The sequence below is a fragment of the Rhinolophus ferrumequinum genome, chromosome 11 (genome assembly GCF_004115265.2).
Source record: "Rhinolophus ferrumequinum isolate MPI-CBG mRhiFer1 chromosome 11, mRhiFer1_v1.p, whole genome shotgun sequence".
Lineage (NCBI taxonomy): Eukaryota > Metazoa > Chordata > Mammalia > Chiroptera > Rhinolophidae > Rhinolophus > Rhinolophus ferrumequinum.
Genome location: NC_046294.1, coordinates 59,910,613 through 59,932,011, shown reverse-complemented (window position 1 = coordinate 59,932,011; position 21,399 = coordinate 59,910,613). Strand labels below are relative to the sequence as shown.

General features: G+C 40.0%; 1 protein-coding gene across 2 annotated transcripts in view; it reads right to left on the bottom strand.

Moving 5' to 3' along the window:
* Positions 1-17,699: 17,699 nt before the first annotated feature.
* TMEM135 (transmembrane protein 135) overlaps positions 17,700-21,399 on the bottom strand; it is a 213,373-nt gene continuing 209,673 nt past the window's right edge. For both annotated transcript variants that reach the window (XM_033120387.1, XM_033120386.1), the window contains one exon: positions 17,700-20,072. In XM_033120387.1, the coding sequence (XP_032976278.1) occupies positions 19,940-20,072 (133 nt within the window). In that variant the 3' untranslated portion in view covers positions 17,700-19,939. The remainder of the gene's footprint in view (positions 20,073-21,399) is intronic.

The following is a 21,399-nucleotide window of genomic DNA, read 5'->3' as shown; positions in this document are numbered from 1 at the left end:
GCCAGATCAGGTGAGTAGGGAGGGTGTTCCAATAGTTATTTGTTGACTGGCTAAAAACTCCCTCACAGACAGTGCCGTGTGAGCTGGTGCGTTGTCGTGATTCAAGAGCCATGAATTGTTGGCAAAAAGTTCAGGTCGTCTAACTTTCTCACGCAGCCTTTTCAGCACTTCCAAACAGTAAACATGGTTAACTGCCCAGTTGGTACAAATTCATAATGAGTAATCCCTCTGATATCAAAAAAGGTTAGCAACATCATTGCAACAAGTTCACAAACTTCATTGTCAGACCTCGTATGTCCATGGAGAATTATGAACAAAACCCACCCTGAGAGGGGAGCCAGGGACCATCAGAGCCACCATCTGCAGACGTGCGTGTTGAGCACTGCACAAAAATGCCCAGTTGAAACCCAGTTAAAGGGCTGAAATGCAGCCTGTGCTCCACTCTCCAAGTCATTCTCTCTGGCACAGGGCTGTATGCAGCACGTGGGAGAATGACTGTCATTTCCTCATTAGCACAAAGGCACTGCCTTTTTCCCAAAGCCACGTACCAGCAAGGCTGCAACCACCTAGAGAGGCGCCCTTTTCTGATTTACACCAGGATGGGATAGGGACAAATAGGCTCAGGGGACCCAAGAGCCAATGAATGAGGGAAATCCTCCCAGAATGCAGAATAGGGAGCTGACACGTGAGATAATCAAGGAATCCACTCCTCTTTGATGGTAAGGAGTCTTCAGAAATCCTATCCCAGAGGATTGATCATTGTGTCAGACAGGTAACTGGACAATGTTTCCATTCTCTCCTTTTCCAACAGTGTTAATGGCGGTTGTCCTGTTTCTGTTCCATCACTGCACCCTGAGTATTTCAGGAGGTGCAGAAAAGACCTGGCTTGTAATGTTCAGACCACTAGAAAGGAAGACCGTCCAAATGTGAAAGCACACACTGCCCATCATCCAGAGATCTCAGGTTTCAAGTTGGTCAAAACTCTGCAGTTGTTTCCCTGGGGAAGGGAGTGTTTTCTTTGTAAAAGGACAAGGGTGCTTTTGGTAGTCAAATGGTGCACTGAGGCCGGGTGTAACTTGCTAGCTAAAAGATTACATTTCTCAGTCTCCCTTACAATTACATGTAGCCGTTTGACTAAATTTCAGCCAATAATGTGTAAACAGAAGTTGCTGAGTAGGATTAAAGAACAAGGTAGACAGTTGCAGACATAGGTACTTTACTTTTAACCTTCTACCCTTTCCCCTGCTTCCTGCCTGGAATGCAAAGATGATGGCCGGTGCTCTGGCAGCCATATTTGACTATGAAGCAATTCCAAGACGGAAGCCGCACATTAAAATGATGAAGCAAAAATCAGGGTTCCTTGGTCCCTAAAAGATACCATGGGACCAACACACTAGTCCTTTAATGTTAAGTACAACAAACTTTTACTTTGTTTAAGCCACTGTTTCTTCCAGTCTTTGATTCTAATAACTAAATGTAATTCCTAACAAACATACTATAAATATGCAGAAAATCCCCAAATTTATCTATCTATAGTTGAGACCTCTCCCGTTAACTCCAAAGCTGCCCTCTAGCTGGATGTGCCAGCTATCTCAAACTCAACACTTTCAAAGTCAAATTCATCAGCACTGTGTCTAACCCCATTCCCCACTGAGTCTATTTGTTGCTCAGCTTGAGGTATGTGGGAATTCGGAACTGAAGAGCTGACAAGCAAGGAGCACTGAGCCTCAGGAAGAGGTACATATCCTAGGACTGGCTGCCTGAGAGTTATGGGAGAAAGGGCTCCCAGCCACACACCAGGACTCTTCCTGGGCTAAATCCCTACTGGGGACTCATTATAGGCTCAGCTTGTTCCAGAACGAGGGTCTCAGGGTACGTAAACATCCGTCCTGAGCAGGGGCGGCAAGAATGACAGCCCACTCTCAGGAGGTCCAGGTGGGTTTTATGAGGAAAAACCATGGGCCAATGACTACCATTGGAACTGTCTAAGCAATATTTTATCAAGAAACGACCCGAGAGGAAATACCACAAAAACCTCTCAATCATGTGACACAGATGGCAGTAGGAAATGGTTGTGTTTTCAGGTTTGTTGGGCCTGAGTAAAGGACACATATGTAGCATGTGTACATGTGAGTGTTATGGTATCTGTACTCTAGAGGCATGTGTGTAAGTTTGCACAGTGTACACAGTGTAAACATGTACACACATATGTGCACATGCAGGTACCTTGTGTGTGTGTGGAGGGTTAGAGTTTGGAGGGAGGTGGTGAGCAGAGCAGTGAAGGAGGCTACCTCTGCCTTTCCCATAACAAAATATGTATTATGAGAGGTTATAATTGACCTAGCACCTTTATCACCCATTTGAGAATACTTATTCGGGCCTCCAAAAAGCTTATGAGGTAACAATTAATAGTGTTCCTATTTTACAAGTGAAGACACTGGGGCACAGAGAGGCAGAATCAACTAAAAAGAGTCCTTCATGAAGGTGTCACAATGGCAAGCTTTCCAAGCGAGAGCTGTGTGAGTCGGTCCTCTCAAATGGAGGAGAAATACCACATAAGTTACTAAGAGTTTAGCGTCCATTTATCCGTCGGAGGTCCTTGCCTCCCAGTCACCCACTTACTCAGTCCATTTGCTCCGTCTCAAACATGAATTCTGTCACACGGGGTCTCTGGTCCCGCTCCCTGCACAAGAACGCAGGATATGGTGAGGCCAAAAAGGAACATCCACGGAGCCATGGATAGGGGGTTCATACCACTATAGTCTCGCTGGCGGCTGCGTTGGAGACACAGGAAGCAGGCTCCACGCGATGCACAACCTGCCGTTTGCTTCTCTGCCAACCAACCCACCCCCTAGCGTAGCCACGGCAGTTATATCAGTGACCAATGGCTAACCGGTTACAGATGACGGCTATCCGATCACAGCGGATGGCCATCTACTACCCGAACCAGCACCTTTCCACATGAGGCCGAGAGCCTGGAAACTGCTCTCTGGGACTCTGTCCCCACACTGCCCCTCCTGCATGGCGGGCCGCTGACCCTGGCTGTGTGAGGGAGAAACAAGGGGAGAGGCCTGGGAGCCCACCCGTGGCACTAACAGGAGGAAAATGGGGCAAGTGGGAGGAGAGTAAAGGAAGAGGGATTAAGGATGAGAGAGTGGGTGGAATTTACTTAAATGGTGAATACATCCCAATTGTTCTTTCCTTTACATTCGGGCTCTCCCTTGTTGAATTTCAGAACCCTAGGGTTCATGTTCAACATGCCTTCTAAAATTAGCACGCACAGCCCTGTGGCTTCTGCAACATCCTGGTTATTAACACCAGCACGGCACCTGCCCTTCCAAGAGCTGCCTGCATTTCCCCAGCACGCCCAGCTGGGAGGAAGCCTGCATTTTCAAGGCCCGTCTTTCGTCAGCGAGAAGGTATTTTAAGCTTTCGGGGGGAGAGCAGCCATCTCCTGACTGTGATCCAGACATTAAATGGCTCCCTCTTTCCTCCTTCCTCTCCAGTCCCTCCTGCCTCCACACACCACACCCCGGGCAGAAGCCTTCCTGGTCTGGGTCCCCGTGTGTGACACCTCCTCCCTTCTCACAGTGTGCAAGTGAGGGAGGTAGGGGAAGCAGGATTTAAGCACCTTGCATCTGTCCCATAGGCCATAGAAACACCTCAAAAGCACCCTCTCTTGTAGAACCATGCACTGATGTGGTTGATACAATACATAAATGCACGGATATATGAGGGTTCTCCCCATTGCCCCTTTGTGCTTGAGCATAAAACAAACTCAACCCCTCCCTCTGCGTGATCTCATGCCCATTTCGAGGAAGAACGCTCATTTAGTGGGCAGTTCAGACACACTGTGCCTCGAGTCCCACTGACAGTTGCAAGACCTGGGCGCCCACAGAGCCTAGGCCCAGGAGGAAAGAAGCCTCTGCTGGAGCGAAGAACGTAAGACACAGCTCCCCATGTGTGACCAGGACTAGCCCCAAGGGCACCCAGGTCACCTGCCTAAGCACCTCAGGGTGTCCTGCACGAGGCTGCCCCAAATCTCCCCACGATGTACTGTGACACCCATTTCTTGCAAGGCATCTGTTAGAGGCAAAGCCAATCAGTGGTTGGTCATAAGTAAAAGGAACAGGCAGATATGGGCATTTCTGAGGGTGGGATTGGGTGCAGGGAGTGTTCCTGCACAACACACGTTTTCAACCCAGGCCTCTAGGTGTGTCTATACGACCACAGGGGGCACTCCATGACTGAGGGAGCTGATAGTTCACGGTGTCCTGCCCAGGCTGAGACTTCACCTCCCCTAGCACTTCCTGCCAGCCCTCCTAATGGCTAGATAGGCTAAGTAGGAGAAGGGGCATCACCCAGTTTCCAGGAAACAGGATAAAGACAAATAAAGGCGTGGGGAAGGAGGAACGTGGAGCGTGACTCTGGTCCAGACCTGCATGGAGGCGCAGCGGGGGCAGATGTTAACCTGTGGCTGGGAGAGCTGGGGGTTGTGATTGCAGCCTCCCGATGATCCCGCGGGGCCCGGAGCGCCAGTGTGGGGCAGGGCGGACCTCCCCAGGCGCTTTGCTGATGACCGAAGGGAGCCAAAGCGGGAGCCCAAACTCAGCGCTGGGACCAGCACTCGTGGACCACGGGTGCCACCTGGTGGCCAGATCTGGCATGACTGGCGCCCAGAGGACCCGCCCGTGAGACAGGGATCAAGTCAGTCACAATAGTAAATGTAATGATGGCAACACCTATCAACACCGCGCATTTTGCCAGCCATCCTGTACTCCACCCTCTCTGGGCTTTGGTCAGGCTGGTCCCTCGGTCATCACAACCGTATTAATTACAATGATAAGGGTAGCATCTACATCAAAAATAACAAGAATCTCCACGACATACCAGGCACTTACTTTCTGCCATGCACTGCACTACGTACAAGGGATTGAAAATTACCAAGCTATGCTCCCTTCCTTCAAGGGACTCATATGCTCAGATATTTACAATTAGCCAAAATATAAGACAGGATGACAAGACTTTCAATTTATAAGCCGTGAGGGCACACATGACGTGATACGTTGCTGAACTTCAGGAGCTTAAAAATGAGGCCTCACCGAGGTTGTGAAGGATAAGATTTCAGCAGGTGACAAAGAAAAGAATATTCCAAGCAGGGCGATTGGCTTTGCAAAAGCAAAACAGCAAAATCACAGAGTTGGTCCAGGGAAGAGCAAGTGTGGCTGTGGAATTTGGGGGGCAGGGGAAGTACAGGAACGGATGGAACTTGGAACCTGAGTCCAGGGTGTCCTGTGAGCTAGGTGCTGGGTTTGCGCTCTTCTTCTGAGGGCTAAAGGAGGCCACTGAAAGGTGTGAAGCAAGGGAATAATTAGGTCGATTTTTAGAAGCTCTTTTTCAGAGGCAAGTGTGCAGGGAGACTGTTTGAGGAAATGATTGCAGCTCTCCGCTGACAAGGTAATTCACTCAACATTCAACTGCCGTGAGGCCTGTGACGGGTCAGGTGCTGCTCACACACAAAGAAAGCCGTGCTTGCCTGGAGCTTACATTCTGGAGCATCATGAGAGAGCAGGTTGGCGGGCAGAGAGAAAGGCACAGATGCAAGACACTGCAGAATTTGAATCTAGGACTTGTCAGTGGGTAAGGAAAAGGAGAAACAGACGATTGAGCCCAGCTGCCAGGGAGAAGAGTCAGGCCACTCAAGGCTGAAACAGAGGAGAAGGGGCAGGCCTGAATGAAAGGAAATGAGCCTGCTTTTGGATGTGATCGGGAAACTGACCAAGCAGCTGTGTATGAAGGAAAAATTCCACAAAATCAACATTACGTTACTACAACCCACCTTCCGCATCCCATGGAAAGTCAGACTAGGTTTCCTAGAAAATTCTCCTGCCATTAAGAGGTTAATATTGTAGTGCATCAATTGTCAAATACAAATCTCTATAAACAGATTCATTAAATGTTTGCTGAGCCAGCATGTGGAAAAAAATAATCACTGCTAACATTTATACTGAGTGCTTAGTATGAATGAACCATTGTTCTCAATGCTTCCTCCAATTTCCTTATTTATACCTCACAACTACCTGTGTGCTACCCACTGGGCTCAGGTCACAGTTAGCAACAGTCAGGGCCAGGCAGTATCTGCCTGAAGGTCACAAGCTCCTCAAGAAGGAGGTCTGATTTTCTTCTAACCTCTCCCAAGTAGGGGCTGCATGCCGTGGACATTTTTTGGCCTGGCACCCCATCCAGCCGTTTTCCCATGGTGGTCAACCTGCTTGAAGCTTCAGTAGAAGAGGCTTCAGACCCTTCCTGTTTGGTCACAGTTTAGGGAGGTAAGCTATCAAACTATTAGGAAAAGTAGAACTAAGAGAAATAAAGAAATGGCACCCTGGTAGCGTTACAGGGAAAAGGACGGTACAATTGTTCTTCCTCTTTGGGGAAGATGAAAAAGAAAAATGTGGACGTCAGTGGTGGCATGGAGGCATGAGGCCGAAGAGCAGGAGTTATTTCTGACTTCTACAGGGTCCGACTGTCACATGTCCCTGTGAGTGGTACTGGCACCCCCAGGCCCATGAGGAAAGTACTGGCGCACCTTCTCCAACCGGTCAAGAAGCCCATCCATGCAAGGTTCTGGGCCCTGCTGGGCCTATGACTTTTCAGTCTTACCTTAGACATGGGAGACTTTAATTTCTTATCTTTGGCAGTTCTAGTTCCCCTCTATTAAGCATTAAAAACAATACTGGAAAAAATCTCCAATTGAGTGAAACCCTCGTAATAATCGTAATAATAATATATCCTGAGCATTTTTGACTGTGCAGCGGGTTCACCTCTGCAGTGTTTGAGGGTCAACCTAGATAGTCATTTTAATGAGTGCATAGTGGCATCTCATTCTGGTTTTAATTTGCAAGGATTTTAAGCATCTTTGCATGTGCTTGTCATTCATGGACCAAATCTTTTAAAAATCAGATTGTTTACTTATATTGAGTTTTGAGTAATCCCACTGCCGTCTAGCCTCCATTTTTTTTCTGCTGAGAAATAAGTTGCCTGTCTTATTGGGGTTCCCTTGTAAGTGATGCACTATTTTTCTCTTGCTGCCTGTTAAGGTTTTTTCTTTGTCTTTGATTTTTAACATTTTTAGTATGATGTGTTTGTGGATCTCTTTGAGTGTGTATCCAACTTGGAGTTCATCAAGCTCCCTAGATGTGTAGGTTATAGGTTTTTAATAAATATGGGGAGTTTTCAGCCATTATTTCTTCAGATATTTTTCTCCTTTCTCTTTTCTCTTTCTAGTACTCCCACTAGGTACGTATCAATGCACCTAAAGGTGCCCCATCTTCCTTTGAGGCTCTCTTCATTTTTCTTTCTGTTCTTTGATTTATATAATCTCTGCTGATCTATCCTGAAGCTCAGTGATTCTTTCTTCTGCCAGTTCAAATACAGTTGACCCTTGAACAACACGGGTTTGAACTGCATGGGTCCACTTATATGCAGACTTTTCTCAGCTGACCACACTTTGACCCACGATGTTCTAACTAGTGTTGTTCAAGGGTTAATTCCATGTTTGAAAACCTGCATGTGCAAAGGGCCAACTGTGGTTACACGCACAGGTCAACGTCCCAAACCTCTGCGTTGTTGAGCTGTCAACTGTATATTGCTGAGTTTCTCCAATGAAATTTTAATTTCAGTTATTGTGCTTCTCAGCTCCAGAATGTCCATTTGGTTCTTTAAAAAACAATTCTGTCTTTGGTATTCTCCTTTTGATGCGACACTGTGTCATCGTTATCTTCCTTTACTTCTTTCAATCAAGTGTTCCTGTACTGTGAACATATTTATAATGGTTACTTTGAAATATTTTCCTATTAAGTCTGATATCTGGTCACTCTCATAAGCAGTTTCTAGTGCCTGTTTGTTCTTTCCAGTGTGTGGGTTACTTTCCTGTTTCATTGCATGCCTAATAAATTTTTATCCGAAACTGGACATTTTAGATAACATTTTGTAGCAACTCTGGATAATGGACTCCTCCCTTCCTCCAGGACGTGCTGTTCTTACCTGCTTGTTTGGTGACTGGCTGAATTATTTATCGTGAAGTTTATTTCTCCTCCACAGTGTTAACGCTTACGCTTCCAATGATACTCCTCAGGGAAGTGCAGCTTTGGACATGCCCAGGGATCCCAGGGTGACTGCAGTACTTACAGGGCTCCCTCCCACCTTTCCCCGACTCTGAAGCTGGGAGTGGGGACAATGACAAGCTTCTCTTGAAAGGACATTTCCACTCTAGGAGCTGAGCGCTCATTGAGGGTGGGGAGGGGCAGCAGCCTGAGGTCCTCTTGGCTTGCCTTTCATTGCTTGGAACCACCACCTCACAAGACGGGGAAAAGGCTATCAGGGCCTCAGTATGCTCAGCGTACTGCACTCAAGGTAGAGCCCTCATTCCATGAGTGGGGGTGGGACTTAGCCTCAGTGACAGGCAGCCGGGCAGGATGAGAACCATTCAAGTCCTGTTACTCCTGGAACAAAGCCTTCTGGCTGGGAGCTAGGAAAGAGGGGGCTGTGTTCTTGGAGAAAGCAGTCTGAAGTGAAATCTCCACTTTGCTGAGCTGGAGAGAAGGGGGGAGCAGTCTCAGTTCAAAGAGACTTTCTTACTGAAAGTAACGTTCACTTCTCTTATTCAAAGCAAAATTTGAATAAGCAAATTCTTATTCAAAGCAAAATTCTTCTTGAATTTTCATAGATTTTCTTAAATATATGTTTCTTCATTTACTATTTGTCCTTAGGACTTTTTCCAGAAGTTTTAAATGGTTGAACTTTTAAAAATAATTTTCACCAGTTTCACTGGAGAACAGCAAGTCAGGAGAGCTGCTTACCAGAACTTGATTTCCCTACTGAGTTTCAAGAGTTCTTTATATATTGTGGATAAAGGCTTCTATTGCATATGTGATTTGCCAATACTTTCTCCCAGTATGTGGGATGTCTTTTCATTCCCTTAGAAGTATTTTTTAATGAGCGAAAGTTTTATATTTTGATGAACTCCAATTTATCACAGTTTTCATTTATGGACTATACCTTTTGGTGTCTTATTTAAGAAATCTTTGGTAACTCAAGGTTACAAAGTCTTTTGTCTTAATTTTTCTTCCAGAAGTTTTATAGTTTTAGGCTTCATACTTAGGTCCATGACACATTTTTTAGTTAAAATTTTATACATGGTATGAGTTAATTTTTTAAATAAGGGTCAAAAGTTTTTGTTGTGATTTTCGTTTTTTACATATGCTAGCCAACTGTTCCAGCACATCTGTTGAAGATTATTATTTTCCCATTGAATTATCATGACATCTTTGCCAAAAATCAATTAACTAAATATCTCTAGGTTGATTTCTGGATTCTGTATTATGTTTGAATGATCTATTTGTCTATCTTTATACCAATACTAGAATATCTTGCTTATGGCAGCTTTATGAGTCTTGAAATCAAGTAGTGTAAGTCTTCTTAAAAAGAACTTTGTTCTTTTTAAAAGTAGTTTTGGATATTTTTTATCTTTTGTATTTCTATATACATTTTAGAATCAGTTTGCAAAACTCATCAATTCTAATAACATTTTTTATAGGTTTCATAGGATTTTCTACATAGACAAGCATGCTGTCTGCCATTAAAAACATTATTACTTATTGTTTTCCAATTGAATGATTTTCTTTCTTTTTCATGTCTTATTGCAATGGCTAGAACCTCCAGTACAATATTAAATAGAAGCGGGTGGTAAGAGCAGACATTCTGGCTTTGTTGGTATTAGAGAAAAAGCATTAAGTTATTCACAATTAAGTGTGATGTCAGCTTAGGGTTTTTTGTAGATGCCCTTTATTAGAAAATTTCTTTCCATTCCTAGTTTGAGGAAATTACTTCCTATTCCTGGTTTGCTGAGTTATGAGAAATGGTTAGATTTTGTCAAATGCTTTTTCTGGTTCTATTGAGATGATCACATGAGTTTTCTTTTTTAGTGGGTTAACATGATGAATTATATTGATTGATTTTCCATTGTTAAACCAACCTTGTACTCCTAGGATAATTCCCACTTGGTCATGATGTGTTATCTTTTTAAGTATTACATTCACTTTCCTAAAATTTTGTTTAAAATTTTTGTCTTTATGTTCAGAAGGAATATTTTTTCTTGTAATTTCCTTGCTAGTTTTTGATATCAGGAAAATGCTGGCCTCATAGAATAAGATGGGAATTTTTCCCTCATTAATTTTATGAAGTATGTATATAATTGGTACTTCTTCCTTAGATGTTTTGTGGAACTCACCAATGAACATAGCTGGTACTAGAGTTTTGTTCATAGAAAGGCTTTTAATTTAAAAAATTCCACTTCTGAACTATTCCGATTAAATAGTTCTTGTACGAGTTTGTTAGTTTATATCTATCAAGAAGTTTGTCCATTTCATCTAAATTGTCAAATTTATTGGCATGAACTTGTCAGTGATTATACTTTTAATTTCTGAAGACTGTATAGTGATGCCATCTCTCTTATTCCTGATAGTCTTGTTGTCTTTTTATTTTTTCCAATTTATTTGGCTAGATGTTTAGCAATTTTATTGACTTTTCTCAAAGAAACAGCTTTTGGTTTTATTAGTTTTCCCATTTTTGTTTCATTGATTTCTAATCTAATCCTTATTACCCTGTATCTCTGATTATTTTTTTTTCTGGTTATTTAAGGTGAAAGTTGAAATCATTGACTTGAGAATTTTCTTCTATTTTAATATAGGCAGCTAGTGTTATAAATTTTTCTCTAAGTATTGCCTTATCTGTATCTAATAAATTTCAATGTATTGTGTTTTCATCTTCATTCAATACATTTCTAATTTATTTTTATTTCTTCATTAGAAGCATGTTGTTTAGTTTCCAAATACTTGGGGGACTTTCCAGATCTCTGTTATTGATTTCTAATTTTTCTTTTGCCAGAGAATATACTTTGTAGGATCTGAACCGTTCATATATTTGTGACCTCCATTGTAGCCCGGAATATGATCTCTATTGAAAATGTTCTGAATGCACATGAAAAGAATGTGTATTGTGCTGTTGTTGGGTGGAGTGCTCTATAAAGGTCAGTTAAGTCAAGATGGTTGATAACGGTTTTCAAGTCTTCTAAATACTTGCTGACTTTCTGTCTACGTGTTTTATCAATTATTGAAGGTGTTGAAATATCCGACTCTATTTGTGGGTAGGTTATTTCTATGTCATTCTATCAGCCTTTTCTGCAAGTATTTAGAAGTTACTATGTACATAAACATTTAGGATTATAATTTCCTGTTACTCTCACACCTTTGTCATTATAAACAACCATCTTAATCCTTTATCTTGAGACTATTCTGAAATCTACTTTTACTATTACTATAATCTTTGTTACTGTATCTTTCACTATACTTTTATTTTAAACCTAGTGTCTTTAAAGTGGGTTCTGAGTGAGCAGCATTCAGTTAAGTCTTGCCTTCTTTTATGCAATGTGACAAGCTCTGCCTTTTGGTATTTAGACCATTTACAATGTGATTATTGCTACGGTTCGGCTTAAATCTATTAGCTTGCTATTTACTTTATGTCTTATCTTTGTCCCCTTCCCCCTCCTTTTTCTTCCTTCTTTAGGATTAACTGAATATTTATTGATTCCATTGTATATATATTTTTTGTTGTTGGTTATTAGCTATAACACTTTTTTTGGGGGGGGAGAGGAATTACTTTAGGGTTTACATTATACATCTTTGACTTATTGCAGTTTTTTTGGGGAAAAGAATTACTTTAGGATTTATATTATACATCTTTGACGTATCACAGTTTTTTTTCAAGTAATGTATTTCACATATAGTTAAGAATGCCAGCACAGTACATCTCCATTTTCCCCTTCCTATACTGTGTAATTATATTTTACTTTGGCATGTGTTATAAACATAATAAATTGTCACTATTTTTGCTTTCAGCAATTATCTTTTAAAGGAGATTTAAAAATAAAAAAAGGTTTTTCATATTTATCCACATATTTACCATATCCACATATTTAGCATATTTCCACATAGTATTATTTTATATCTGTTTGAAAGACTTTTAAAAACGTCTCTCGTAGTGTAGGTCTGCCAGTGATATATATATTCATTCAGTTTTTGGATATTTGAAAAAAATCTTTATTTTGCCTTTTGTTTAAGAGATATCCTTCATTTAATATAGAATTCAAGGTTGACAGGGTTTTATTTTGTTTTGTTCCTTTTACTACATTAAAAAATATTGCACCACTGTCTTCTGGTTTCCATGGTTTTCAATGAGAAGAAGTTTCCTGTAATTTTTATCGAAGTTCCTCCTCTGTATGTAACATGTACCCCCCTCACAATATTTTCCTTTTATCACTGGTTTAAAGCAATTTGATTAAGTGTGTCCTGGTGTGGTTCTCCTCACGTTCCTTGCCATTGGAATTCACTGATCATCTTGGATCATCAGATTTGAAAAAATGTTGCCCATCATGTCTCCAAATGACTAAGTGATGATGAAAACACACAAATATTTTTCAACACCTTTCCCTCCTCACACTCATAGCGTCTCCTTTGAGGACGCCAATTATATGTATGTCAGGCTGCCAGAAGGAACCCAGTTTATGGAAGCTCTGTCCACTTTTTTTTTTCCAGTCATGTTTCATTCAAAGTAGTTTGGGATAGTTTCTACTGCTAAATTTTCAAGTTCTATCATCTTTTCTTTTGCTGTATAATCCACTGTTAATCCCACCCAGTTTTTTTATTTGTTTTTTTTTGTCTTAAATCTCAGATGTAATTTTCAACTCTTTCAAGTTAATTTCTTATCCTTTTTATATTTTCTATGCCTCTACTTAACATGCTCAATCTCCTCTACTTCTTGGGGCTCCGCTCTGGTGCTCCTTTCCTGAGCAGTAATCTGGAATCTCTCTCCAGGCATCACCTGAGGCAATCACAGTACTCAACTCATTTCTTCCTTCTCTCAGGGATCACTGCCCTGCACTGATATCCAGTGTCCATAAACTGTTGCTTTATATATATTATCATTTTGTTTGCTTGTTTTTTTCAAGTGAGAAGGCAATTCCAGTTCCTCTTCTTCCATGTGAGCTGAAAGTATATGTCAAAATCATTTTTGAAGCCAACATTTTTATTACAATGTTATATGATTACTTTTAACACAGGGGGGTGAAGATGCCATGTCTTCTTGTTATGTTCTGAGGGGAGGGGAAAAAAAACTTTCAACTCTTGGAGATGTGAGCTCAAAATCCAGTATAGCCTTGGACAAATTACTAGCCTCGTTGCTTCCCAGTTCTCTCACTGGTATAATACCACTAATAATATCTACCTCATAGTCTGTGAGGTTTGAATGTGATGTAAGCAATTTATTATATATCAAAGGCACCTCAAACATTGTAGTCTCCTTCTTTTCCCTCTTAAAAATAAGTATCAGAAGAAGCTATTTGTTAGGGCCCTGCCTGTATTGATAAGAATCATCCTAAGCCTTTTCCTCCTGAATATCTAAGGTCCTCTGTTACAGGAAAACTATAATAATAATCATAACATGCTATTGAAAAACAAGACACAAAGTATAATTCTAGGAAAACTGCCTGTGAATTTTTACCCTGTGAAAATGAGTGAGAAGAGACTGGTGTCCTGCTCTTGTCTACTTCTGGTTTGGATTTGGCAGTTTATTAAGTGGGGAACAATCCAGAATTCCAGCTCAGTCAGGAAAAAGCAAACAAATGAAATAGATGACAAATCAGTTCTCTAAGACCTGAAGCCAAACTGGCTCCAATTGCTGCTGGAAATGTAGCAGAAGCCAATTTCCTGGAGTATTTACAAAATCATTTGTAAGGATAATATTTTCCAGACTTTTATAGAGTGGGCTAAGGGTATACTTTCAGTCTGCAGATGCTACCAAGTTAGCATGTATTCAACATGTAGTTTCTGAGACCACCACTCCCCACACTAATCCCACTCCCGCCCACCCCATATAAAGGCCTGATTTAGGCACTAAGATGGGCGATGAGCTGGGGTCTTTACCTTTCAAATACATATACCACCATCTAAGGAAGCAACAGGTGAGCACACAGCTAACCAGAATCAAACAGAACATGCTTTGTGGGAGGTATTAGCAAGCAATTCGGAAGACGGAGATAAATGATCAGCAAAACCTTCAGAGAGATGACTGAGTATTTCAGGATACAAGCAGGAGAGGAGGGGAGGAACAGAGCATTCAAATCGAGGGAGGTTATGTACATGATGGGAAAAGAATCTGCGGCCTGATCTATATAGGAATGGAATGTGTCAATTAGAAATGTTTTGAGCTGAAAGTAACAGAACCCTTAACTAACAGAGCCTAAAGCTATGGAGGTTTGTTTTCTAAAACCACTCTGAGGTATGTGGTTACTGGCATTAATTCAGTGGCTCAAGAATGTCATCTGGGAGGCAGGTTCTTTCCATTTTTCTGATCTGACATCTTTAACATGGTGGTTTTTCATCTTTGTACTTTTCACCTCATATTTGCAAGATTGTTGCCACAGATCCAGATGCCATTAACAAGTGTTCTGAACAACGAAAAAAATAAAAAGGAAGGAGCTAAAAGGAGCTTTCCTTTAATCAGGGAAGAAAAAAATGTCCCAAGAGTTTCCCAGATTTTCCTTACACCTTATTAGCCAAACTAAGTCACATGATCATTTTTAGAGGAAAGGTTGGGAAAATATCTGGACAAGAAGAAAGGAGTGACATGAAAGGCCTAGAACAATTAAAATCCATAGGGATGAGCATCTTGCTGCTTTAAACAAGATCAGTATTCTATCAGCAAGGAAGAAGGATAACAGCCATTAGTTGAGCAATTAACAATGACTGCAATCCCATTTTTGAACTTTAATTCAAGTTACAGAAAGAGTTGTAGTAAAACAAAGAAGATGCCCAGCTGATTCAATTACACCTCTAGTTTTGTATATTTATTTATCTTGCCCTCATGGGTCTAAAGAGAACCTTGCTGCTATTCCTGAGAATGACAGACTTTCAAAAACTGCAGACTCAGATTTAGATGCAATAGAATTCCTGTAGTTTTGCGGATTTTACCTATATTACAAATTAAATTCCAAAGAGAGGAAGTTAAAAACTTCATTCATATAAAACCTCTCAAGACATTTCCAACTTCATGAGGAAATGACTGCTGTCTTTTCTTAAGCATCATAAGGCCACTGAATCATTCACACCACAAACACCGAATCCTTGGGCAAAGTGAATATTGAGGAGACTGACCTTGTTGCTATGTATCTCGTTTGACCACTGGCTTCCTGTCAGGTTTCCATTTATAATAAAGCTTGCAAACATGGCCCCTACTTTAAAAATGCTAAGAAAAATCCCTTTTCCTCCCCCTTTACAGACTGTGTACACCTGTCACATGTCACTGGGGTACGACTCTAAATATTCCCACTTTGAAGGAATCCCTCTGGCTCACTTCTGAGGAGAGAGGAGAAAAAGAGAAGTTACCTCTTTTTCTTACAGACTCAGCAACTTTCCTTCCGGCTCTTACCTGACCAAGATGCTTATGTTTCACCTTCAGTTTTCCCTGAAACAAATGAGAAAATAAGTTCTTCTTCTTTTTTTTTTTTTTTCTCCATGGAGAACTCACACTGAAGAAATAAATGGCAAAGATGTGGTAGGAAAACACAGGGTTGGGGAGGTAAAGAAAGAAATAGGAGAGAAGAGGTAAGACTTGAAATGTGTTTATAGTCCCTTCTCACCTGTCCCTTTTGGCATCTCGTCCCATAATAACCAACAACAGGATTACCTCATGCTGTAAACCTTTTTAGACCTTTGGCACCAATCCCTCTCTATGGCCACAGGGTCCTCTTGTATGACCAAAATAGTTTGAAAAGAAAATTTATTTAAGGGGTTGATTGATGACTATGAAAAGTTTATTAGACATTGAGGAAAGAGGCCTCAGAAATTGCCTGGTCCAAATGAAGGGACAGAGGAAAGTAATACTGCTGCGTGACTTCAGCCAACACAGGTGCACAGGTCCACCTGTGGAAGCCTGGACCTCCCTAGCCATGGAGGGATGCTGAGGCTGCCATGTTGTGCGACAAAAGCAGGGGCCAGTCTATGGCCTATAGCCTGGGGTTTTCTGACAAGATTAGAACGTTATACTTTGTAGTTAATGACCCTTTTCACACCACAAAGCTACTGTGCTTTGTGGCATTAGCCACAAATGCTTAGGCATTACAAAGTTACCTAAGGGTACAGCTTGAAAAAGAAACACAGTCTCAGTCCTGAGGTCCCCACGTCCTAGCGTGAGGGAAGCACCACAGGATCCAAGCCCATCCCTCTGATTGCAGGGTTACCTCAGTCCCTGACACTCCTTTCCTTGCTAATTCCACAAAAAGGATTCGCAGAGCTAAGTAGCAACAGGCAAAGGCTATAGAAAGGAAGGCGCAGTGCCGAGGCCACTGTAAGAGCTATCTCCTGGGAGTTCCCAATGAAGTGAACCTTTCTACTACTCATCACAGTTTCTGCCCAGCCCTACAAAAATATTCATGTCTTATTCATTTTTTTAATGTTTTTTTCTTGGTCATTCATTTTCAGTTACAAAAATTCTCTACCTGAAAGTGAGTATTGAGGAGATAAGCAGCAACAGGTCCAGGTGTTAGGGGAGACAGTTTATCAGATATCTTAGCAGGTCACAATTCAGAAAGGAACACTCTTGCCTATGTGGAGCAAAACACCATCTGTGTAAAAATGATTTTCCTGCTCTGTCAAACTACTTTCTACTTATACAAATACAAACAAGTCACAGGGAAAATTCAAGGACTCTGTGGACTTGGTGACTTCTCAGATTCAAAGGCAGCGAGGGCAGCAGGGCTCTGCTCCCAGGGGGCGCATCCCTTCTGGCCCTGCAGGGGGCTTCTGACCACAACATAGAAGAGGATGTGACATAAGCAAATGGATGGAACTCCTTGAGGGTAAAGGAAATTGATTTCTATTAAATATGCATTGGCAGAGGGCTCAGAAACTCAGGGAAGTGATAAAATATAAACAGAAGCAGTTTTGTCAGTAGAAACAACTAAATCAAACAAACGGGAGCCTAGACACAAGCCACAGGAGATGAATACTCAAGCTCAACAAGAAAATACTGTGTGACAACTGACCCATTTGGGTTTCATCACAAAAGACATGTTCATTCTAGAAAAAAGTAAATTATAAAATCTGAGAGCAAAGGATAAAAAGATAAAATTCTAAATTAAATAACAACTGACTAAACAGCAAATGAAGGCAAAAAATAAACAAGGTATCAACTGACTGACAACAATATTTACAGATCAAGAAAAAAGTTACAGAAGTAACCGTAGAATTTATGAAAAAGATAACTGAATCACAGGTTTTATTTCTGAAATGAGTAGCAAAATGGACTAAAATGCTCTGATGAAAAACTGGGAAGAATCAATCCAACAGATCTGAGACAATTTGTTGTCTGGCTACTTCACTCTTTACTTGGTACTAACTCTAGGATTTTATTAATACAGGAAATAGCAATGAAACAACTATAATACTGCTAACTAGCCCAATGCACTGTTTTTCGGTAAAGATGTAAGAAATACCAAGGGGGGCACATTAACGTTTAACACAATCAGTTCTGGTGGAAACTTACCAGAGGCAAGATTTTTTCAGAGTATAAATGGACTAAAAACATGTTTTGGAATGGAGACATCTATTTGCCTTTATTTATGATGCCAAGTTGTCAATCAATACCTGATTTCTTAGAGGTAGAGATATTCATTATGATTGTCTTCAAGAATGCAAACCAACACGATTTCTTTGTGTTTGCTCAAACAACTATACTTTGCAGTCTGTCCCAATGAAATCAAATTGGACTTCTCAATTCACCACTGCAAATTAGTTATCTATTCATTCGAGCTATACATTCATTATTGTATTCCGCTTCATGATGGTTATTTTTACATTTCATGTAAAAAAAAGATGACTGTAGTTTGTAAAATAAAATAAAGAAACAAAAAGGTAAATCATATAAATGCACCTTTTGACCAGTAAAATTTTACCAATTTCATCAAATTTCAGAATTTGTCTCTCAATATCATAGTCTTAATGTCAATGAAAACAACAACTTATGAATTAATTTTTTTTTCTTTTAACCTGACAGGAAAATACTATAAACATTTCTAAATAGAGAAAATGAGGTGCGGGTAGCAGTGCTTTCTACACTGCTGTCACACTTCATTTTTTAAAAGTAAACACAGTACAAATCTTCATTTTGATTCCAGTGAACAAAAACTTAAAACTTAATTTATTAATCAATTTTGAAGTCTGAAACCAAAACGATCCTTTAACAATACTGCCTAATAGACAAGTCAATTCTAAAACGTTAATCACAATGCAAAATTTTAACCAAATTAAAGTGGTTCTCTCTGTTACCATGGTATCAGAGTCTGTCTTTTTGTTGGGTTTGAATTTGCCATAACAACCAAGGATAGTATTACATGTAAACATAAGTATACAAGGCTTGATGAAATCGAATATGGAGGATTAAGCATTTCCAAAGTCTGGGTTATAATTCTTGTTGCAACATAAGTTCTATTGCGTAATTAATTTACAATGGCCTAAAACTTTTCACCCACAAAATTGTATTAAAAAATATACCATCATCACTATATGTAACATTAACTGTAGACATCATAATCACTTAAGCCTTTGATTAACTTAGAAAAGTATTACTTTTCCCTGAAAAATTCTAAAGAGTGATCATATTTCAATCACAGCTGTCCTGAACTAACTCATAATCAGTAGTGACTATATTTTGTCACTTCTTTATTCAAACAGGAGTAAAAATGGTCACAATGTTTTTTTTTGAAAAGAGGATAGAGAACCTGAATCCATTTAGTGATGTAATGTACTTTGTAACAACTACCAGATTTTTATACTGATTTTAGTTGTAAAGCATCCATTGCATAGGTGAAACCGTTGGGAGGGAACAAACTGCCAAACCTGCCCAAACTACTTTTGTTCCATAGAATTTTGATCCCTTCTAAATCAGTAATGTCATACAAACTTAGCTATGAAAAATTCAGTCCTTATAAATGAAAACAAACATAATAAAGCTACAGGAGGTTTCAAAGTAACTTCATTTGCTTTTAAATATTCAAGTGTAATGCTTCTGTAGAAGATTAAAACATATATTTCAACTTTATCAGATATGTCTATTTCCATTTTTACCTAATCTGCCATTAGTGCAGAGGTTCACTGGGCTGCCAAGTAGTCCAGTTGACCATGGATCGAGATGATGAAGTCAGTGGAAGAAGAGCATGGCTACAACGGCATTTATCCAAACAGTATGAAACCTGCCTTTGCATCCCTGAAGTAAGAATGGCCACTTTCTACAATTAATTGCTCTATACTAAAGCAGCATGTCTGTGAAGAGTTACTTCATATCCATAACATTTCACTACTAAGGTTACCAATTCAAAGTTTAAAAAAAAAAATACAGACCAAATCCATGTACCCGTGATCCTTTTTGTATCCTAAAATGTAGAAATATTCTTAGTTTTAACCAAGAATCATATTGGAATGAACTAAAACATCTTTTAAAGTAATTTTAAGTATACTCTTATTTTTTACATAGATTATTTAATATTGCTTGTGGACATAATTTAATCAATAATATACCATAATGTCAACCACTACAGTGATCTAGAATCAGATTCTGGCTACAGAGGGAGCTTAATTATTAAGCAACACCTTCCTAAAAAGCTTCTGTATTTCTGATTGGTAAGAAAAACAAACAAAAAAGAGCATCTCTCATTGAAATAACACTGAAGTTCAAGCTCGGGCCCCCTTCTTTGTGTTCAACATAATTAACTCTTCAGGATAAAATAATGAAACATGAAGTAAGACACATTAATAAATTACAGTCATCTTCAAGAAAACTCAGTGGGCAACTCTGGTGTTACGGTCGTATATCTTGGATCCAACCTAGGGATAAAATCCTGAAAGTGTTTAGATGCACCAGTACCAAAAACATCAAGGACTTTTCGGTTCATGACAGCAAATCTGTAAAAGAGAGGACACAGTGAACAAGTACTTAATGAAGTTTAAAAGATACAATGATTCACTCTATTTGACTTATCTTTCATGGGATGGGAAAACAGAAAAGGCTGACATGGCAAAAGACTCAATGGCAGATTCAAAAGTCACTTTGACACTCTTCTGCAAGATTCACTGTCTCATATTTTCTTTAAAGAAATAATAATCCCCAGACCTGAAATGTCAAACCCTTTCCAATAGAGTGTTAAATGGAAAAATACGTTCATTACAATTTTGCTGATGAATTTTCGAAATCACAAGAAACTAAATAAACAATGAATGAGCTAACGTTTACCAATGAAGCAAAGGTATTAAATGTAATTTCTCTCATAACTGACATTTTAATGTCACACAATCAAAATACATCCAAATATGCAAAAATTTAATGATTAAAAGGCAAACAGCATATAGATTTTCAGATTTTTAATAGACAAGAGTAAAAGCACACCCTCATTTTATCTATCACTTAACCTAAGAGATACACAATTTTGAAAAGATATGTATTTAGCTAATGTGCAGGATGGACCGTCTGTGTGTCTGTGCCTCGTCACTAGCATTTCCTCTCAGGGAAAGCAGCAGAGGGAATTAGGTTTGAGTCATTGGCCAGCACCATTATTCCAAGAGCCTTTTTAGCTCTTTTCCAAAGTGAGTTCCCTTCCAAAATAATCAACCAGTTAAACTCACTAATGTGCAAAAAACTCAATGACAAAAGAATAAGTTATTAAATATTAATTATATAAAGGATACATGGTGACGTGGGTAAGAAGAAAAATTCTGAAGCCAGACTGCCTGGCTTATATGCCAGCCTCATCATTCACTAGCTGCGTGAGTCTGGAGATCTATCTATCATCTCTGTGCATCTCAGTTTCCTTACATGTAAAACTGGGACGTTAACAGTACCTATCTCATAGAGTCATTTTAAGGATTAAACACACATGTATGTATTCGGGTGTGTGTGTGTGTGTGTGTGTGTGTGTGTGTCTTAAAACCATATCTGGGACATAGTAAGAACTACACAAGTGTTTGTTATTATTACTATAAATGATAGTAATATTAATAGCAGCTGCAATTTACTGAGGGTCTGCTAAGTGCTAAGTGCTGTGACAAAAATCTCAATTTTCCCACAACCACACAAAGTATACATTACTGTTTCATGGTAGAGACAAAGAAACTGAGGCTCATGAGGGGAAACAATTTTCCCACCAGTGACACAGCTAAAGGTGTCAGAACTGAAGTCAAACCCAGGTCTGTCCGACTCCAAAAGCCCTGGTTGTTCTATTACGTCAAGCTGCCA